Source organism: Corapipo altera, unplaced genomic scaffold, assembly GCF_003945725.1.
Source record: "Corapipo altera isolate COAL_440 unplaced genomic scaffold, ASM394572v1 61, whole genome shotgun sequence".
Classification (NCBI taxonomy): domain Eukaryota; kingdom Metazoa; phylum Chordata; class Aves; order Passeriformes; family Pipridae; genus Corapipo; species Corapipo altera.
In genome coordinates, this window is record NW_020884910.1 from 2,691,834 (window position 1) to 2,714,708 (window position 22,875).

The following is a 22,875-nucleotide window of genomic DNA, read 5'->3' on the forward strand; positions in this document are numbered from 1 at the left end:
AGAGCTGGTGAACAATTCTGGGAAGGGTAGGGAGGGAGGCAGGGAGAGGCAGCGTGTGCATGTGTGATGAGCAATAGCTGTGGACCTTACAGTTGCTGCTAACTGCCCTGGTGTGTGTGTGTGCGCGTGTGCTCGTGTGCGTGTATGTGTGTGTGAGCGAGAGAGAGAGGGAGAGAGAGAGGGAGGGAGGGAGGGAGGGAGCGGAGAGGGTGGGGGGGAGAGATAAGAGAGAGAAGAGGAAAAGGAGAGAGGAGAAGGAAGGAAGAAGAAGGAAGGAAGGGGACAATACGATCATGCTGTGCTGTATGAGAAGAACAAAACAGGTAGAGCTGAAGATTTTTATATTTCCTTCTGTTAAGAAATCTCCCAGGCTGTTGGGTGTCCGTGGGGTGCGTGTCTGCCTGAGTGTGTGAGGGGCTGGGGTAGCGGCTGGGGAAGGGGGGAGGAAATTTCAGCTGCTTTCAGCAGACGTCTCTTTTGCAATTCTTCAGCATCTTGCGACTGAAGGTTCTTTTCACACCCTGCAACGTGACTGTTTTGCCTTTCCGGGGCTGGTGATGTGGGGAAGGGGGGTGGCCTACATCCACATTTGGGGAGCTACCAGAATCTCCCCTCTATTCTTCTTATTATTTTTTAATAGGGGGCAGTTATATTGCCTAGGATTTTCTGTCTGTGGTTCTGAGGGTGTGGATTGGGGGGTGGGGGTGCGGCTGGCAGGAAACGTGATGAGATCTGGCTCTACCTTGGAGATAAAGGAAGCAATTCTTCATCTTATGCCAAAAAAGAACGGATGCCCAGCGAGCCTTGATCCCTGGTCAGAATGCTCTCTATTGCTCCTGGCTCTGATGAATGGGAGATGCTTTATGTGCCTATGCCGTGAGGTGGCTCGGAGGACAGGTGTATTCATTTTTTTTTTGTTAAAACAATCTGAGCAAGAATTAACCTGAGGGAGTTTGCGGTGGCTTTTTCGGGTTTGTTTGTTTGTTTTTTAAGCCTATGCTATAGTGAAAAATCCAATTAATTCATAACAAAAGCATTAGCCTGAGGAGTGGGAGACTCACCCTCTTTGCAATACCGTTCATAGTACAACCAGTTAGACAACTGTGCACCAGCTGGTAAAGAGACAGAGGACCACGCCTCTGTTAGCTCCGAACTCGGGTGGGATAAGAAAAGCTCGCAGTGTGAACCTGTTGGAAACCAGTTCCTTTTCTTTACCGGTACCGCCCGGCTTTTGCTATAAAGGAATTGGGATGATGAGAAGGTTTGGGTGGTGGGTAGTTTTCAGTGTCAACATATTTATGTGCAAAATGATAATGAAATTGAAAAAAAAAAAAGCTACTTAGATAATTTTCCTCTCATCCTTTCCCTTTTTATTTTGTGTGAAAGCCAAAACCTGCTCCTGATTAAGAGAGCCTACTTTAGCTGAACCTCTTGGACTTTCTTGGGAGGATGCTGGATTTATGCAGTTGGAACTTTGAGTGAGGAACTGGCCCTAGATATCTTCGTAAGGCATTTTTGAAACTTCCACAAATTACAGATTTGTAGATAGTGACAAGGAGCTTTGGTCCTTGTTCTGAGGGCAAAACTCAGTCTTAGGCACAGCACCCTACTGGTTACTTTCCTTAAATATGCATACATTTCTATGTGTTTTACAATGTAGCACTGCAGTATTCTGGAGCAATAGCCTAATATGCTGATGTTAGTAACTACAGTTACTGTGGAACAGAGCAGTGTTGGAAAAAAATTCAGGTTGAAGTATATTTCTGAATGGAGATGGAGAAGGAGAAAATTTGTAAAATAATGGGGAGGGGCAAGTGGTTGGGATAGAAAGAGACCCTGCGTCACCCTGTATTTTTCCTCATGCAGGTTCTTCAAATGCTTTGCAATTAATGATATGCTCACTAAAATCTGGAGGGAGGTAGTGAAGGCTTGGGGGGGAACACGTTGCAGCCAGCCAGCAAAGCACGTTCTGCAGGCAAATATGGGATGAAAAGAGCGGAGGAGAAGGAAGGCAGACAGGGAGGCAAAGTGACAGAGCAGTGGGCAGAGGTGCACAGCAAATTTTAAAATAAAGTCGGTAGCTCTGGGATTCTTTGGAGTCAGAAAAGAGCTATTGAGGGAGAGGGATAATTTTGCCCGTACCATCACAGATTGGGCATTAAAGCTCCTGAATTATGTTCTGATGTGTCTGTTCTTTATATCTGTGTGGGTTTGCCCCTGTCGTTTTGTATTCAGTCGCATTTAGAAATGCATGGCATGCAGGTATCTTGATCACACACAGTCCTCTCTTCCCACTCCGTACATTAATCCACCGCATGGTACACACCCCTCTGCGCGTGCATGTGCAGCACAATCTCCGCTCTCCGACCGCCTGCATCTGTACTACACATACACTCACAGGCACACCGTGCACTCGCACATGCTTTCTGGATCCTTATGCAGCCGTACAACCTGAATGTGCCTGCCTGTGCATATTCACTGGATATTCCTGGGCTCAGAGCCCAGTTGCTGCTCCTGTACCTGAATACACACCACAATTGCCAAACTGGCAGTATAGCAGTTCGCCCAGGAAAGCTGATGATACACCAGAGGAAGCTTTAATTTGGAGAAGAAAAAGACCTTGGTTTTCAGCTTGTGCTCTTCCTCTGTCCCCACCCAGACCTTTCACAGAGAAAAAGATATGGAATGGGTTCTTCAGCAGAGGGAGGAGTTTCCTTCCCAAAATAAAGACAGCTCTCCTCAAATTATTTTCCAGGGGAAGCCCCTGCTGTCCCGCCTTTCTGGCAGCTAAAGAGCAAAATGTTGAAATTACAGGCTTGGGCGTGGAAGAAATCTCTTCACATTTGTGTCTAGGTGTGCCTGTGTGTGTCTGTCCTCCCACCCCTCAGAGACAAATATGTTCACACACTCATACCTTGCAGATATTCTTTCTTGTGGGTGCGATGCCAGTGTGAAGAGCAAAGTATCTGACTGACTGTGCCCACCCCTGAGAGATGTAGATAGCTCGGTGTTGTCATTTCTGCCTACAGTTGACTGCAGCTTTGAATTTGAGCCCACAAAATATTCAGCTGAAAGGTAGCACAACCGAGAGCAGTATCTGAAAAGCTGAACTTAACCTTTACTGCCGGCAAGAGATGCAGGCAGTAACATGCAGAGCTGGATAGTGAGATAGGTGGCTAGAAATGCAAGTGTTGCATGCACCGCATACTAGAACAGATGGACGTTATGGGGGTATGTGCTCAGTATTGGATTGCATGAGTGATTAAACAATAACCCGCAAGCAGGTTTCCCACTTGTGGGTGAGATGAGTCTCATTCATCACCAGCCATATACGACGGCTTCCCTCCCATTCGGTCCCTCTCCTCCTCACCCCAGCGCTGGAGAGCCAGCGGCTGCAAAGGTTTAGACCTGCCACACCCATCAAATCAAAGGAGAGAGAGGGGAAAAAAGGCAGTCTGCATTTCTTTCCCCTTCCACACGAGGAGCATGAATAAACAGGGCTGTACCTCTAAAAATGCAGTTTAATGCAATTGGAGAAGGCAAAAGCATTAGGGAACTGTTCTAGCAATTACAGCCAGGCGGTGAGGTGTCTTATCATTCCAGGAACTGCAGAGGTGTATGAGAAAGAGGAAATGGAGAAAAAGAGAGCGAGGAAGATGCATGCAGAGTTAAGCTTTCTTGCCTCAGGATGTTAAAATGTCTCAGGTCTCATTTAAGATAACTTAATTATGCCACACAATACAGGTGCTTCAAAACTTGCAAGGCGTGGTCTTACCTTTAAACACCAACATGGAGAGAGGGAAAGGGGTATTTTGAGGGAAAGGGGTATTTTAAAGGAAAGGTGTCCATCCATGCCCCTCCTCCCTCCACTTGCCAGCGTGGTGTAAACCACCACAGACCAGTGATTTCAGGGCAGAGGCACTTCATCTGCACCTGGGGAGAGCCTAGTCACTGCCCCTGCATTTCTGAGAGACACTGAGTGGTTTCTGTGCTTCTTCCAGTAAACAATTGCTGCATGGAAGTTTAATTACTCTAGGTCTCTACTATTTCTCTTCCTGGGGCAATACCTCTGGGATTTCTACCGAGAAGGGTGTCTCCAGAGAAACACCCCTCCCATCACCCTGCCCTCCTCCACTGCCTTTGCTGACTATTAGAGACATTGATTTCTCCTAGATAGTGTAATGTAACTGTTCTTAATGGCACAGGCAAGCCCTCTCCTAGGGAACTAATTGCAGGCAGATTTTCCAGGGGGAGCGGGACAGTGGTAATGCTTAGTGGGAAAGAAACCTGTCTGTTGATCCAAATTGTCTATCACCACTTGCTCCCAAAAGAAAGTCCCAGCAAAAGCAGTCAGGCAGTACCCACTAGTATGCAGAGGTATCCCTTCTGAGAGGGCTGAACTGAATCTTCTGTCTGGATGTGCCAGGCTGGGTACACATGTGCAGCCCAAGGAACTGGCATATATTGTCTGAGGACTTTTCCTGGGCCAATGCGTAGCCTGTCAGAGCTGGTTCTGCCTCAGGATATGAAAATGAGCTGTAGCTCCAGATGCTGTCCATGCCACGCTGAGAGGGTGGGCACCACTTGGGGATGAGTGATGTGAGGGATTCCTCCTATAGTCGTGTTGCTTTGACTGACTAGAAGGAGAAAGTGCAAAGAATTTTCACCTGAAGTCCACTCTCATTTCAGGCTAGCTGTCATGGATTCTGTGATGACATCCCAGGATCTAGTAGCCACTCTGCGCAGACATTGTATTTCCCTCTCCCCATTTCTTAGAGAGCAGGAATTCCCCACTGCTGGCACCTGCCAAGTTGCAAGACCTTCTTGTGCTAGTGGGAAGATGAACTGGGCCCATTGCCCATAGCAAGATGGGAGCATACTGATGGTCTTGCATGATGCAAATCAAGGATGTGTATCTCTGTTTGGGCTCCCTGGCCTCATGCTGTGAGGCGTGTGCTCCTCATAATGGCTTTTGTCTGCTCCGTGTGCTGTCCATGGCAGAGGACATGGGGCATAAGTGAGTTCTGCCTAATCTTTACCAAGCAGGCATGTATGTACTGAAGGATTGAGATATTAACAAGTAAAACAGCAGATACATCCTGAAGATTGCTTCTACTTTTGGATGAGATAATATGAAGCAAAAGCTTATACCTCTGCATGGCTGCAGCTGTTGGTGCATCACTGGCTACTGTTTGCTCAGTCCATGCACTGCTGGCCCACACATCCTTCCTTCTGCACAACTCTCCTGTTGTCCCCTCTTCCTGTACATAAATGACTTGTTTCTCTTCTGTTGCCTTAGGCTTCCTCCCTACGCAGGGAGGGCTTTATTTGGATTTTAGAATGAACAATAGCTCTGATGACAGTATCAGGCTAAAGACACCTGAGAATGAGAAATCTTTTGATGGTAGCTCTGTCTTGATGCCTTTTGGAAGTCACTATGTGATTCCCCTGTTTGCTGTAAGTCTGAACGAGTCTCAGGGATAGATTTGGCAGCAATCTGTACCTGTCTGCATCTAAGTTCTGAAGTCTCAGTGTTCAGCTGTAAGGAAACAACCCCACACAAAGGAGTGTCAGGCTGGCAAGAAGAGGCTGGTCATGCAGAAAGGCATGGTGGAAGGTACACATACATTGTTGGTAGAAATACCAGAGTATCTTGCTGTGGGAGTACCAGAGCAGGTATCCAGATGAAATACCTTTAACATGTGAAGTCCAAAATCAAAGTCTGGAATCCATCCGCATTCATTTAATCTATAATTCCAAGATCCTCCTGAGCACACCAGGAGGTGACATGTAACCTCAGAGCTCTGATGGCCTCATGTGGAGAAGGTGTTTATATTTCCTTAGGACTCTCTCTATCACCTGCTGAGTGTGTGTGTAAAACTCGATGGCTTTTCATGGTTGCGAGCACCAGAGGCCGGTATACAGGAATTGGTTTAGGGAGAGCTGGTTTCTCTTCCTAGCAGAGCCATTAACCTGCTTTCTAGCTTGATATAAGCATAGATTCTCTGACTGTAATGGCCGTCTCTGCAAGATACTTCTTTAGTTTGGAAATGAAATAATTAGTGGGTGAGAAAAAAGAAAGGATTCAGAAGCCTTCAGGTGAGAGGTGCTTTAGACAGGCAAATCACTGCTTTATCCATCCTTAGTCACTCCTGCAGTGCTGGGATGTTTATTAGCCCCTTGAGTTCCTTTAACACAAACCATTGATTTTTTTCTGAGACCCAGGCTTTATTACTATGGACCAGAGCTTGAGAGTAGGGCTTTAACTTTGTTCTCTGCCTGCTATTCACCAGTGTACTAGCTCCTCCCCCACCACCATAATGATCCAACCTTCAATATGTGCATGGGGTGGAGGACTAATGTAACAAAACTAGTGATTTGGTTTTAATATAACAAAAGGAATTTGTATTGGAGTTACACTGATCCTGCTGTCTCCACTGTTATTCATTCTGTCTCCTCTCCCCATCTGTTCTGTTCCTTGCCTTCCCCCTGCTCCCTTGACCATGCAATCCTCCTGCTGCTCTTGCTCTCCTCCAACTGGGTACCAGCCCTCCATTACACTGTGCTTCTTGGGGACTCCTGCTGGCAGCATCAGCCACTGCCACCAGGGTCTTATTGCCTTCATCCCTCCTGGCATTGGCATCAGAAGGGAAGCTGGGTTCATTCTTTGTGCTTCCAGTTGCTTTTGCAGATTTCCCAGTTCTTCTCCACTTGGGCAGCAACTGCAGCTGCTACAAATGAGCACCCATAGAAAGTGATGCGTCTTCACCTGTCACCTTGCTGTTAGCATAGGTAAAAGTTGCCCAGCTGCTGGGGAGGGTAATGGAGCAGTGCATGCAATACAAACTACTATCACTATTCCTGTTTTCTTGATGGTTTATACTTCTTCCGGGCTTGTCTCTTGGCTACTAATGCCACTGTTGGGTGGCAGGCTGTGCTTCACTTGTCTTGTTGGCCCAAGACAGGATGTCCTGAACCTGCCTTCCTTGCACCAGGATCAGTTCATTTTGATGTCCCAAAAGGGAAGCCAGGATGTACTTATATTGTTTTAAATTATGATCAATAAATGTCAGTGCCATTCATTACTCATCTTATATCTGAAGTTTCTTGAATTAATTCCAGCCATAATGACAGTATATCTCTACTTATAGAAAGCCGGGACATCTCACAGTATTTAGGCACCCTCTCTGGAGGATAAACCTTTCTGTAAGTGATGGTAATTTGTAAGCTAAAAAGGTCCAAAAGAACCACTCACTTGGTTTGAATAACCCTAAAATTTAGGGGTGCCATGCAGTGTGTTTACATCTGAACCTAGCTCTGAAGCTAGTTTTATTCCACTCTTCTCATAATTTCCTAGGAGTGATACTGTGCTCTCAGGAACTTCAGGGCTTTTTTTATGAATTGGGATGATTTCTAATAATTGGTGATGTCCAGAATAATTTACTGTTTCGATTACTCTTACAATTGTTAGGACTATTATCAATTTTCATGCAGTTCATCAGACTATTGAATGGCGTCTAATCCATTTATTTTATTAATAGCATCCAATGACCTTATAAATCTGCAATGTTAAGTACTCAAGCGTGTGTAGGTTGGGCAGCATGTTACTATGCTTTGCTCTTTTGCACCTGATGCCAGTCATTTATATTAATTCAAATTGAAACTACCAGGACGTAAACCACAGTGCTTTTGAATTGACCATTGTTCTTCTTGTATCATTCCGTCTTCTGTTTGCCCACAGCTTTAGGAGTAAGGCATTCTGTGGTGGATTTATAAATAATCTAACAAAAAAAATCATCTAGGTTTGGAAGGGAAGACATAAAGAAAAAAGTGACAGTTGCTGATTTGCTGACAGTAAAATCTGCAGCCATTTAGTTCCATATAAGAGTGAAATCCACTGCTGGAAATCACCTGTTGAGCAAATGCAGGGAGGGCATCACCTGCTTGGTGTGCCTGAGAAGCGTAATGCAGCTAGGAGGCAGTAGTGGAAAGATGGGGAACTGAAGCAAAGGGGCTTTTAGAAGCTGGGCCAAAAGTTTACCCTCAGCAGGGAGACTTCATTGTGTTCCTTAGAATTGGGGGCACCTTTCTAAGGGTCAAGATTTTAATTCTTAGTTTGTTTTGTTGGAGTAGTAAGACTGGCAGCTTGCAGCAACCTGGATTGCACAGGCTGAGATGATTCTGTCAGAATGGAGACTTTGCCTGACCAAAGATGAAAAACAGTTGTTTTAACCCTTCCTGCTCTTTGCATTTCCCGTGGAAGACATAGAAGAATTTCAAGCCCTATATAGAGTTTTGAGGACTGACAACTGCAACAGAAAATTGATGTTTAGTGTTGTCTGTTAAAACTGCAGTCAAAAGCATGATATGGATGCAACCAGTCCCACCTAAAGCACTGCACTGGCAAATGCTCTTTCCCTTGTATCCTAAATTCCAGTCAGAATATCAGATAGAAGAGATTAAATCCTAAGGAAATGACAGATGGACTAAGGAAAAAATCTGCCCCCAAAATAACTTCAGTTCTTCTTCCATGAAGAACTGAAGCTGATTGAAATCTCCATGAAGCATCAGAATTTGGATAACTTCCAGAGGATAGTTAGCAAAGTTAATATATGAAACAGTACCTGAAGCTCCCTCTTATATGGTGAAACTAGATATGCAGCAAAAAGAACCATCATTAGGATATCAGTATATCTGTACTGGTAGACTCTGTAGAACACAAAAGAATTGACAGATTTGTGAAAAATTATCCCTAGTGGCTCATAGGAACTTTTAGTAAATCTTCCTTCCTTATGTACTTTGTTTTTTTCCTTTGAGTGGGATGATTCCACAATTCAGGAAGAGATGCCATAAGATAACGTCTTATCTTATGGAATTTCATTACTTTTTAATCAGTGTGTGACTGTCAAGAGGAGTCTGAAACATATCACAGTGTTTTACCATTGTTCTGAACTGAGAAATAAGCGATTGTTATAAGTTGAACTACCTTCTTAGAGGTGTCCATCATAAGCTGTAAGACTTTAGAGCTTCCTTCATTTCTGACTGTAGAGGTGCCTAAAGGCCCAAGATAATTACACTTACAACTGTAAAGCCCCCATAACATTAAAAGGCTGCTTACTGGCATGCCTAGATGGTCCTTAATTTTATAAACCATAATCAGCTCAATACATGGACAGATAAAATATTAATTGAGCCAGAGCAAGAGAGTGAAAGAATATCATCCTGACTCTCTACTTTAGCGTTTATGATACTCATGGAGACAAGGGAAGAACTTTGGTTGAAGTTTAACATCATGCATTGTCAATAAGACCAAAGCATTTTGTGCCCATTTTCCATATCTCCAGTAACGTGATCAGCTGCAAGTTGATGGCTATAACAGTTATTGGAGCCACAAAAGAAGAAGATCAGGATCTATGAAAAAGGCACAACAAGTCAGGATGTACTGATGTAAGATGGTTCTTTCAAATCATCCTAGCTTATTTACAAAGCTGATGGAAGCGATCTCTGAACCATGAGCTTTGAGTGCTTTGAAGACACATGAGGGCTGGATGAGGTGTCAGAGGGCTGAAAATGAGCAGAAGATAAGCAATTTGAGTTCATTCCTGGAGAAAAAATGGTGGAAATAATCAAATAAAGGAGATTATTAGAAGCCAGCACAGATCTGTCAAGAATAGATCATGTCAAACTAATTTAGCTTTCTTCTATAACAAGCCTTGTGGATACAGAGGAAGTAGTTGTCATACCTTGTCATTTGTAAGGATTTTGACATTATCTCACAGGCTTTTATCATAAATGAAGCAAAGAAACGTGTTCCAAAGGAAAACATTACAGCAGGGATGCAGAACTGGTGTAGGTAATCCTACTCAATGAGCGATTCTCACTGATTTCCTGTCGAAACGGAAGACTCTATTGAGCAGGTTGCCACAAGCTTGAGCTGTGGCCTATTAGTGCTTCACATTTTCATTAAATACATTGTACTTTATATTATAATTTTATCCTTGATGACTGTCTAGAGGAAGTGTTTTATAAAATCTGCAGATGGCATAAGCCAGGTATGGGATGGTGGAAATTGCTGTAATTCAAGACAAGCTTGCTAAACCAGAGACCTGGTTTGAACAGCATCAGAGTGAATGTAAAGTGCTCTCTATGGAAATGATTATTAAATTGCAGCCAGCTGTCTGTGGGATACCACAAGTCAGCTAGGCTGTCCTTCAGGAGGGGAGACAGGGTCTCTAGAGGACCAAAAGTTCAGTGGTAGCCTAGAACAGCATTCTATTGCCCGGAAGGGAAACACCATCTTACCAGGTTGTGCAAATGGGAGTACAGACTGTAAGACACATCTAATAAGCCTTCAGCTTTGATGTGCACATTTAAAACTCAGCTAAAATATCCTGCCTTAGTCTCTTACTGCACTCCGAGAAAGTGTGGTCCAGTGAGAGAGTGTGAAGACTGGGGTAGTGACAATTGCTTGAGGTCAAGGGAAAGACACTTTGTGAGGAAAGACTGAAATAATTAGGGCTGTTTAACCTAAAAGGAATAAGGCTGAGAGAGGTTCAGATGCTAGTCTGAAGAGTGCAAGAAAATAGGGATAATCTCTTCTTGCTTTTCATGATGCATAAAACTAGGAGTAGTGGTCTTTAATGGTATGTTGGAGTGACTCAGACTAGACTTTGGATGAATCCAAAAAAACTGTGATGCACTTGAATATATTGAGAAAACTATGGCAGCTCCAATCACTGAAAGGCTGTATGAGGCACATCTGGACCAGAGGATGGACTAAATGGTCCCTTGTGCTCTTTCAACACTATTTCATATGATTAGTATCAAATAGTCACTGAAGCAGTAACTGGACCCAACCTGTCTTCTTGCAGAAGAGTGCTTAACCAATAGGCTAAAAGCAATGTTTACTTTTGTGTGCTCCATCTCTGACCTCATGCTTATTTAATTCTTCCATGGAAAAAGCCTAAGAGCTTAAGCAGGAATAGATGGGAACAGCTTGCTCTAAACAGTCTTTTGTAGAAGGAAGGTAAGACTTGAGATTTTTTCAGGTACAGTAGAGAATTGAATCAACATCTCCTGTAATTTAGGGGAGCTAGTCTGTCCATTGAGATACTGAATAAATACCTATCTATTGCATGTTGTCAGAGAGGAACTGTAGTTGTCTCTTTCAGGGCAGGGATTCAGGACTTGGAATCCAAACTAAAAGATATGCCCCCTATAATTGGAGCAAGATGCCTAAACCCAGACAGTTTAGATGTCAGTCTGTCTTCAACATTTTAGGCAGGTACAAAATGCATTTACTTGGTGTGTTATGGTACTGAGCTGCCTAGTTTTACCCATATTTTCTAGTTCAGTCTATGTTTCCTGTAAAGTCTGTGGTTTCTGCAAGACATCTCACCTTCTTCCTAGACTTAGCTTTAATGTCCATCTTCTGAACCCAGACATCTACTGAACTCCACACTGAGGCTCCCTTTTCATCATCTTCATGAGAGAATTATTACAAGGGATTTATCAGTTGGTGGCTTCTTCTGCTTGCCTGACATGAATTGTCTTAAAGCATTTGCGTGGCAGTCACTCAGAAATTCCCAACCAGAGTGCTGTAGTCCTACTAGCAGTCACCTTCAGTGCTTAATCCCCTCTGCTGCCATTATGATGTGTCCTAGCAGTTGCTGGGAATACAGAATAAAACATACTGAGATATAGTATTCACCTTCACTGGATGTATGCCCATGCCGCAGAAGAGCTATTGCTGCATGAGAATATAGAAGAACTAAAGCTGATCTATGGTATCTTCCATTATCACGTGCTGAGCCCACACAACACTCAGGAAGATATCCTTTGGTTATTCCCAAGCCTTTTTGAAACACAAGAGGGGGAACAAGACACCCTGCCTATATTCAGGATTACCCAACTTCTGGGAGATGAGATAAATTGTGGAAGTCAAAGGCAGTCTTTTCAACTACATCAAATTTCGCTGAGCTTTTCCCTGTTTGGACAAGAATTTTCTTAGTAGGGGTCTTCTTCAAATAGACACTGTGGTTTTTTAATTTGTTATTTGTCTGTATCTGTTGAGATTAGAGGAATAAAGCTTTGAAAGCACAAAGGGTTTTGCAACCATTCAGTAGGCAACAGTTGTGCCTTTATAACACAAAAAAGGAGAATGTTATAATTTCAAATGATGAAATTTCCTATTTCCTTCCTTTTTAGTTTACATTTTTAAAATAGATTAAACACCTTTGTTAAGCATACATTTAGTTTTCAAAGTCAAACACTTAGAATAGAGAGAATTAATTAAAAGGGTTGCCTGTCCATCTTTAATTTGTCTTCTCTCGTGAACAGACATAAAAATGTGATTCTTAATTATAAGATCAAATACTATTGGATTTTTGGTTTTGTTTTTTTTGTTGGTTTTTTTTTTTCTTTTTAGTAGGATCCCTGTCTCATTCAGTTCACAGAATGGAATATACTTAGGGACTGAATAAGGTTTTGCCATAAACGAAGCTGTTTTCTATAGGTCTCCTGTTTCATTTACTGCCAGGGTTACATATTGAATTGGTCAGGGGGCTGTTCAAAAACAGAAGAATGGTCACTTATTTTGGTAATTGAATACTGCCCTGAAGAATTAGGCTTTTTCCTGCCTTTTGTCACAAGTTCCTGTGTGATATGAAAAGGCCATATAAATGAGGTTTTCCATGGGTGGCCACTAATTGGTGTGTTCTCATTTTCTGGGTTCTCAGTTTGAGCCACCTGAGGTTTGACTTGCAGAAGTGCAGAGCCAGTATTTTATGAGGGTCTGCTGTCAGCACATACAGACCTGGGGAAACACTAACCCAAGGCATCACAAATTAGGAACTCAAAATTAGTGGGTGCTCTGGCCAATTTGACCTTAGCCTCTTTGTGTCTGATTTTAGTGTCTGTAAAATAGAGATAACAACCCCACCTACCTCCCTGGAGGAACATCCATTAAGGCTTATGAAGCACTGAGATATTACGGCAAAATAGCACCACTGAAAAAGACCACGAGGAAATCAGTATTCTGCATTCAGTGATGGGTTTGAAGGATGTGTGGCAAATAAGGCTCTTTGCTATGCTTGAAATTAGGATAACAGGAAAATACTGAATCGTTACCCACTCAGTGAGCTCTGTCTGTCCTTTGTAATCGCTCCGGTGGGGGAGACTTTCAAGAAAAAAAGTTAGGACAAAGACTATTAAAAGGCACATGCTCGAGGAAGTCAAAGTGATGTTTCAGAGATAGTCTCCATTTTACATTTTCTGCTTTCACCTTTAACGTATGCCCAGAAAGATGCTTGTAAGACAGTCTTTTTATGTAATACATGAGTCACACTACTTTTTACTTGTGCCTGTGCATGATGGGTTGCAAATAATTGGGAAAAAATGGGCCAAATATGTTATCACTGAAACTAGTTACTACACTTTTCACTGGTGTAGGAAGATGTCAGCTTACATCCTTAACAAATCAAGTGTGGAATATTCTTGTTATTACTTCACTTGAATGTGAGGAAACTGAGACACAGAAGAAAGTGGAATAATCTGCTGAAGTCATTCTGCCTGTTTTCTCTATATAAAACCAATTGCTTTTAAACTAGTATTCATATGCCTTGCATGAATTAATCTAGAAATAACATAAAAAGAATGGGTTTGTTCCTCTCTTCTTTCCCTCCCTTCTCCTTACCTGGAAGAAATAGTTTGAAAAGCTTGAATAGTTTGAAAGCATTTGTTTGCTTTATTTGCCAGTTGTTTTATATTTGTGTCTGTGGGGTGGGACATGTATCTGCCTATAGGACTCCATGAGAGGATCTCCTAAGGAAGGGCTGACATGGAAATTTGAGAAAGCGAGTGGGTCTGTGGTGTCACAGGCGCTGTATCCTGAGCCTGTGCTGTTCTCATGAAGTTCAGATTCTTGGTTGCTGCCCTGGAGGATCTTCTGGTCGGGAGGTTGTGCTTGCAACAGATCTGTCTGGGTCGTAAGCTCCACACCAGGATGGACTGAAAAAATAGATCAGGGCCTTCAAACTCGGGTTAACAGGGAGCCTGAGAGGAGGCAAGAACCTTGGTGATACAGTGTCATACACTTTTATTGATGAGAGTCTGCCTGGGGTTTCTCCATAATCTGAATATGCTGTTGCTTTTGAATATGCTTTTTGCTCTCTTAGATCTCTGATGTGTAAGATGGGACACAATTTTCTGGCCCAGCACAGATCAGGCATTTTTCCCGCTGTGGCTACATATGCTGGCTGCTGATGATATGTTCCCTCTTAAGCCTATGTGTCCATGAATTATCTCCAGAAGGAAGTTTACCTCTCCCAAGGGTGCACAAAACAGCCTGACTTGCTCAAAGGAGGGTTTTTCATAGCAGAGACTAAAATGGAAGTACAAAAATCCCAGTACAGAAATTCATATGTCTTGGGAAAAAAATAAAAAGCAATTCTCTGGCCCTCTGTAAGCATGGAAGAAGAGTTGTGCCTGTGTCTGTTGTCCTGAGATGTGCCAGGATGGCATGACCATGACACTGTAAACACACCAAATCTAGCCACTAGTTATGGTTTGAAGCCTATGCCCCATAAGCATATTCTGTCTCCTATTTTGAGGACCTCCTACTGAGATTGCCCTCTGTGGCAGCTTAAGAGACCTTATTCTTGCTCCTCTGGAGTTAAACCTCTGGCTGACTAGACTGAATCAGAATTGATAGTCAAGGCAGAGTGAGCCAAAGATATATATCATGGAGGTGGTACAGGTGGCCAAAAGAGAAGGTCCTGTTGGCAGGTGTGGAGGAAGGACACTATCCCTCTGCCAGTTAAGAATGGAAGTGGAGAGGCTGTCAGTGCAGGCAAGAAAGAGACCTTGTTGCCAAGTGAATGTGTGGTTGTCTCTGTGGGCCAAACCTGATGCATGTTTGCCAAGAAGCAGTGGAAATGTAGGTCTTGTGTTAGCATTTGTGAGATGGTGGAGATTTTATAGTCCCTACTACTGACAAATCAGGTGGGGTTTCAGCCTAACCCTGCAGCCATCCTTGCTTCTGGCTTGGCCACAGAAGAAGTATACACTGCCACAGCATAGAAGTGAGCAGGGAGGCAGAAAAGGTACTGGACTAGGTCAGGAGATAGTTTTGTTGGAAGTGTCTGTGATCGTGGCTTCACTGGCTTCTTCTCCCTGTAAGAAGAAGAAGCACTGACCACAGCAGATAATGCTGCAACTTGTAAGCATCCACTCCAGAACTGAAGGGGCCTTCCCAGGCTAAGGTCAGCCTTCCCATCTCACGAAGGGCAGTGAGTGGGCACACCGGCAGGGCTTGCTTACTTCTTTCTCTTCCGTGGTTCTGACCTATCCCTGCAGAGGGGAAAATGTGCTCCTCATTGAGCTGTCTCCTTATATCCATTCAGTTCCATCTCTCACATATGATTCATGCCTCTCAGCTTCACACAGTATGGTAAGATTGGTGCTGACATCCCCAACCTGTAATTTTTCAACGTCTCTCTTGGTTACTTGCCTCTAAGCTCTTCTGCTGTCTGGTGCAGCAGACAAAAGAGTATGCTGAGTACCTCTGAGAGGTACCATACAGGGTGATTCTGCTGTTTGGAAATCCATTTCCAAAAACTGAGCAGCACAGAAATGCCTGGAGAAGCTAATCAGAATTGGAGATAGACGTACTTTTTAAAAAACACAAGTTTCAAGTGCTTTGGTGTAAACAGGAGGTCAGTTTGCTGCCAGTGGCAGTGAAATAGTGCTCAGTTACACAGAGCACAGGAAAGAGCTGAACAGGATTTCTGCCATTACTTTGCTCCACTTTTATCAACACCCTGTACCTCTGCCCTGCAGCACCCCTGCTATTCCAGCTCTGATGTTCCTGGGTAGCCATGGAGTTGCTGAAAACTAGGCAAGGGTATAACTGATCTTTTGAGCAAAGTAATTCTCTGTTCAGGAGCTTTTTTGTACATATTAAATGATTAAATCTTTAGGGGCCTATTCCCTGATGCAGCAGTTGTGCGCTCATTAAATTGCCAGATAAGACATATTTTCTATTAATTTATTTTTTGCTAAGAAAAAGGTTTAATTTTCTACTGATAATCCTGCCTCACCTAAGTCAAGGATGGCCAACTTGGGGCTTTTAAGCCAGAGGCAGATACTGAGTGACTGAAATATGACTCCCACAAATGAAATCACAGAATCACAGAATCATTTACATTGCAAAAGACCACCAAGATCGTCAAGACCAACCTTTAACCAACCACCACCTTGTCAACTAAACCACAGCACCAAGTGCCATGTCCAGTCATTTCTTGAACACCTCCATGGATGGTGACTCCACCACCTCTCCGGATAGCCCATTCCCATGCATGACAACCTCTTCTGTGAAGAAATTCCTCCTCATGTCAAACCTGAACCTTCCCTGGTGCAGCTTGAGGCTATGGAGATAACGTATTGCTTCCAGCACGCTGCTGATGTTAGGACTGCTTTTTTATCAGTATCTCCATGTGGGAGGAAACTCTCAGGGGCTTCTGAGGCCAACAGCTTCCTCCAAGCTCTGAGACTCAGCTGGACACCTGGTCTCACCCCACCCCACACTGGATGGGCACCCCGGGTTTGCTGTTTTCGGCCTGGGAGTTGCTTGTTGAAAAATCCCTCATCTCACCTGAGGTGCTAAGTAGGGGGTTTGACATCTCCTGGACACTGGAAGTTGTTTTATTTGTTTTCTTTTTTTTTTTTTCTTTTGTAAGATGCATATGAAGCCAAGAGGTTTGAGCTCCTGTGATTTAGTTAATTACATTTTAGAAAGTGAAATCTGGTAAAAGTTGAATTATCCCACATTACTAAGAGTGAAAATAGATTTAGGCTTCAGCTGCAACACGAGCTTATATATGTGTGATAAAGACTATGGAGAAACTGTGTTAGAAGAAAGTTATTAAGAATGCTAAATCAAGTATAAAGAGAATTAGCCAACACTGGGAATGTAGTTGCCCATGCAACCTCTGTTTTGTCTCCTCCTGTGAATGCACTTCAATACACTTCTAATAACAGTAATACATCTTACTTTTCTTTTCAGGGATTCCTACTCACATTCAGGTCACAGAATACACAGTGCTCACTTAATGAGCAGTTATTCAATATTTCGTTTTCTCATAATAAGTCAGCGTGTGACCCCACAACTCTACTTAATAGTATTGAAACTCTGCTCTGGAATCAGAAATACTAATTTTCTCTTGGGCTGTCTTGTGATTCTGAGCACATCCCTAATATTACTTAGTAAATCTTTGCAACACCCATATGAGACAACTGAGTATTTTCACTCTGTTTTTGCAGATGGACAGCTGAGGCACAAAGAGTTTGGTCAGCAGGGATCCCTAGTTTTATGTCCTGTATTTCAGAAACAGAGGACCTGACTTTTATAAGTAGGTTGTTGTTCTTTTTCAATTGCACATATCTGAAGACATCTCCCATTGCTGTCAGCTGCAGCTCTGAGTGCTCAGCACTGCTCCAAATCAGACTCAAGGTGTCTGAAGTCAGATACTCAGAGATGCAGAACTTGTCACTAGGAATCAACCCACGAAAAGTACAGGCAGAATAACAGAGGAATTCAGCAGCAAAGGTGGGGCAGTGCTGTAGGGCAGCCATCTGTCGGCTGCCCTAACCCTGAGATCCTCTGTTCTCTTTTGCCAAGTCTCTGCCTCCTGCATTTTAACTTTCCAACTTCCAACTGCAAAAACTAGGACCAAGATTTTAGCGTAATCTCTTTATACCCCTGAGTTTCCTAAGCTTCAAATATCCAGATTTCCTACTAATGCTTTAAGTCTTCTGTAAGCTACTTTGTTTTACTTTGCAATCTTGCAACAGATATTTACGAGCCTTGTTCCAAACAGTGGCAGGGTGGTATTAGGAAATTTACAGAACTGTCCTAAGAAGTAAGATTTATATAGGCAGTAGCCAAGCAGGATTTTCAGAGAGCCTTGGTGCCTAATTCGCACTGGTTTCAACAGGATTAAGGCAAGTAGGCATTTGTCAAGATCCCACCATTCATTCCTTAAAACCTGGCCCTTTAATTCTTCTTTCAATCAACTTTATATAGAACCACTAGAGCTAAAGCATAGGAATGTACACTAAAATGTTAATAATTCATAGTAAAGTTCTGTGAGAGTGCAATCTGTAAAGCAGGCATCTTGGGGGAATGTGTTATATTTTCTTCAGGCTTCAAAATTATTGCTTCTGCAACCAAAGCAAAATACATGTGGAAACTTTTTTCTCTGCTTTGCACTGGGATCAAAATTTTAGTTAGCTGAAAGCCTCAATAGGTGCAATTCTACATGAGTATTCACAGATAATACTATGGATCATGCAGATCTCAAAACCTTAGTGTCCTCTTTGAGGGAGTACAGAAAGTGTTTGTACATTCGTAACTCAGTCTTCCTGGAAGGGATAAAATGACTCTTGTTGAATTTAATCTGTTTGAAAATATTCTCTATCTAAGGTTCATTTCTGATTTAGTTTCAGTAGGGTTTAGTGAATTCATTATGCAAACTCACTTCAGGCAGTGAATTTCTTGCAAATTACTCACTTACTCCACTATGTTTATATATATATATGTGTGTGTGAATGTTTGTGACATGCAGTTTGTGACAGTTGTACAATATGATTTCCTCTCTCTGACTGAGAAGGAAGCAAAAGAAAGAATTAGTAAAAAAATAAAAAGGAATAAACCATCACGCTCCTGGGAAAATTTTAGATAGATAATCATTCACTATGGTGGAATTTGCATTATTTGTGTCTATTTTCATGACTGAGGGACCAGTTCATCTGAAAAGTAGAGTGTAATTAATTACATAATGTGGCTACATAAGGTGAACATTTTGCACACCATAATCTTTGTGTCATTTGGGTAAACCTATGATTTACTTGACTCCAATGATGTTTCTTATCAAGGACTTAGTATTTTTAATGTTACTGGGTTAATAAATTGGACTGGCAAGAGCCAGCCTTGTCCTGAGGCTTCCTGAAGAAGCAGGAATTATGTCTTTCTACCAAGAAATGACACTATATTTTTTGTGGTGCTAGAAGAAAGCAAGCTGGCTCCTGTAGTATCTGAATTGTTTTTCCTCCATAAACATAGTATCTGAATTATTTTTCCTCCCGTTGCTTGTTTTGTCGCTTTCTCTCCTGCACCACAAAGGAGATCTCTCCCAAAGATGTAGAAATAGTAATGGTTGTCAACATTATAAATCCTTATGCATTTGGTTCTTCTTCCTTCATCCTGAAGCTCACCATTAGGACAATGGAAACTCTTGGAGAACCTCTGGAGAGTGTTTGACATTCTTCCACTTCATCTTACCTGTCCTAGCTGCTCCAACTTCTTGACATCCTCGGAAAACTCCTAAATATGCTGAATAGCATTTGGGGGAGGCTGCAGGAAATGGAGCAGTCAGACTCAGGGCAGTGTTTAAAAATCTGTGTGGATTGCTAACTATCTATAGGACACTTGGCCATTCATAAATTTCCCTAGGATTTTTTTTTTCCTTTTCTTTTTTTTTCCCCCTGAGTGCTTAGCTATTTGCAGCTCCACCTATTTTCATGGCTGCAGCTTTTCCTACTGCCTTTGGGAGTCTGATCCACACATTGATTTATTTTTAGCTGTATTGCTAATTACTATTTTAGTAAGTAGAGTGTTTCATTACATTATTCATTAAAGCTGGAGAGACATTTTAGTAATTTCTCAGTAGAACAAATGTAAATTCAGTAACCAAAGTAAGATCTCTGAGTAGGGCTTAAGAGGACTAGGAAGAGTAATCTAACAAAGAGGGATAGTATGACAGGTGAGAGCTATTGATATATGAAGGAGTGTTACTAAGAAAGCAGAAACAAGCTGATCCTGGTACAGATAAGATGCAGGGGGCTGGCCAAAATTCTTTGGTTTATCAAAGGAATAAACTGCCAGAGAAACCCAGAGAATCATCTTTGGGGGAAATGTCCAAAGACTGGTAAAAAACACTCTTGCTGTGTGTGTTAAAGACGAACAAAAGCAGCCCTGCTGCACTGTACGGGGTGGGCCTAGAGGACCCTGGAGATTTCCAGTTATTTCCTCTTCAGTGTGTGACAAAGCTGCACAATGTGAATTCGTCTTACTAACAGAAGAGAAAGCACTGCCCATTTTCTGGTGTTAGATAGTCTGTGCAAACTTCCCAGTACTTTCTGTCTGGCTTTGCATAGGATCCTGAGGGAAGAAGATTCCTCTTCCAGAAACTCATAAGTCCTTCTCAAGATGAAAACTCTATTTCTGTATCACACCTGCGGTAGATCAGAAAAAAAAGTGGAAGGAGCTCTGCACACCTTGCCTACCCAGCCTTGTCCTTATCAGGGGATCCTTTTTCCCTTGACTTCTCTGCCAGGGGGCTGCTGAGTAAATCCCCCACAGATAGGTCTCCAGGGGTGCCTGGATGTACAGTACAGTCCTGCTACAGATGCACCAGACACAGAGTCATCTAAACTGTGTGCCTGGGGAAAACACATCACAATGTGCAGTGCTTTGAGGATAATGACATGCTTCCTGATTGAGGAATGGAAAAAAAGACAGAAAACTTTAGGACCAAGATGTTTAAAGCTTATTAAAGCCTTTTTTTAATAACAACTTTAAGATGGAAATCCCAAGGAGTGAAAAAATTGAAAGAAAAAAACTGCTGTTCTGCAGCAGGAAGATTAGGAGAAGATCTGGGTGACTATTTAAATGTGGCTGTGATATACTAGCCCTTTTAAATGGCAGATCCAAACACTTGTGGCAGTTTTTCCCTAACACAGCTATTCAACATGTTCCCTTTGGCTGGGGGTCTTTATAGAAGTAACTTAACAGGGTCCACAAAGAGCCTTTTGCAGCATGCACTGCAGGCTTACCTCTCCCCTCTCTCTTTTTCTGTAGGGTTGAATACAGGAAAGGAGCAAAGTAGGAAACAAAATGGCTCAAAGCCACATGTGCATTTCCCATAGCTCAGTGCCAGTCTCTAGAATAAGTGATTAAGCCCTGGGGCTACTGGGTCTGTGTCCAGCTGCTTGTGGCCCCAGAGGATCTTTCCAATCAAAACCATGGCTGTACTCTGGTGACAACACTACCTGAAAGATGGGAGAGGGATATAGCACAACATCATGTCTTTGACACTGTGCCACTCAGGAGTCACAGCTGCAATCACAGGCCTGATTCATCAGTTTTACAGACTGTGGAAAGCACTGAGGTTACAGAAACTGGGCACGTTCTCAGTTGCTCAAGCCCAGGTTCTTGGGTAAAAGAAGCTGCGTCACACAGGTCCCCTCTGGAGACCTTTCAGGTTCCAGCAGACATGTAACCTGTCTTTGAGGATGTTCTCATCCTGCACTGACAGCAGGAAATAGATAAGAATACAGCTTAAGTATTGCACAATGCTTTAGTTAGCTACACAGCATGTATTTGAGGCTCTTTCAATGCTATAAATACAAATTCAATTGGGTTCATAGTTCTTCTGGAACTTAACAGTGTATCCTCTTGCAAGTTGTGCGGAGCATCAGATCACAGAGGTTTTGTAAAATACATCTTTAGTAAAATGTCATTGAAATCAATGAAATTATGCTCCATTTTCATTATCTGACATTACATTTGGCATTGGACTTCCAATAAGATCTCAGTACAACTGTTTGTTAACATCCATATCTTACCCGCTGCTTGTGGGGAATTCATGACGTGCTGTCATTAGTCTATCAGCCACCTTGTAGAAGATCTGTGGAGCAAACATCAGCACCGATGGTACCACTGAAGTAAAGGTGGGTGGAGAGAGTATCCAGGACAAGACAGAGGAAAAAGTACATTTGGATGCATGAGGGCAGTCTCTGGGTCAGCTAAGCCCAGATGGGCATGAAGATCTGCAACACAAATCAATAAACTGAGTTTCTATGAAGATCAGAGCCAGCACTCAACACCCTAATTCTCTGCCTCCAGCAGCAAGGCTGACTCCCTGTCCATCAGGCTGGGTCTGATGGTAGTAGGGTCAGGAAATCCCATTGAACAATAAGCAGAGCCAGTAGAGCCAATCCTGGCTGGTAAGGAGAGGCCATACCACTGAGACCTGTTGAATCCATCAGAACCAGAAGCTGAGAAGAAGCCAGCTGTCCCAGTGAGGAGATAAGAGTCTATACCAATAGGTAGAAGCTGTGCTATGGATTCCTGCTCTTTGCAGATACAAGATCCTGGTACACAGAGAGTTCATCTGCAGTGGGGATATGGGATTGGTCTATCTGGAACAAAAGCTGAACAGGTTATGAGAGAGGATATCTTAGGTGGAGCTGTTTTAGAGCCAGTTTATCTAATTCCATAAACCCACAATATTGTTTACCTGGGTTTTGCTGGGGGCGGCTCTGATGATTTGAAAGATTGTATGGTGCTACTTGGGGAATGGGGGAGCTGTTGGTTAAAGGTGGTGTATGGGTTTAGGCTCTCTTTCAGGAGGTTAGAAAAACAAAAGAGGAAGGTCTTACCAGGAGGTTAACAGAACAGTAAGAAAGGCAGTACTTACTTTACTGGCCTTGCCAGATCTGAGTCAAGAATCCTGGTTGCTACCTTCTTCAGTTCACCTTGTAATTTTGGGTGGGATATACACCCCAGTCCCTCCTGAAGTTTAACTGCTATATGTCACAGAGGGCACAGGTAGCAGCCACAGGGTTTTATCACAGCAGTAGCTGCAGTTCAGGAGGAGAAACACTTTTTCTTCTTTGTGCAGGTGCTAGTTATAAAGCAGTGGTGGGTGAAAGGTCCTGTAGAACATCGCTGTCCAGATGCCCTATGGAGCAGAAGTTCATTGTGGAGCAGAGTGAAAAGACAGAGAAGACTGGTGCATAGTCAGAGCATTTTCC

The 22,875-nt window shown here is 42.9% G+C and overlaps 1 protein-coding gene across 1 annotated transcript in view; it reads left to right on the forward strand.

Annotated features, from left to right (window-relative positions):
* The first annotated feature begins 7 nt into the window (after window positions 1-7).
* GAP43 (growth associated protein 43) overlaps window positions 8-22,875 on the forward strand; it is a 59,169-nt gene continuing 36,301 nt past the window's right edge. Inside the window, exon 1 of the mRNA XM_027653575.1 lies at window positions 8-323. Coding sequence (XP_027509376.1) covers window positions 294-323 — 30 coding nt within the window. The 5' untranslated portion in view covers window positions 8-293. The remainder of the gene's footprint in view (window positions 324-22,875) is intronic.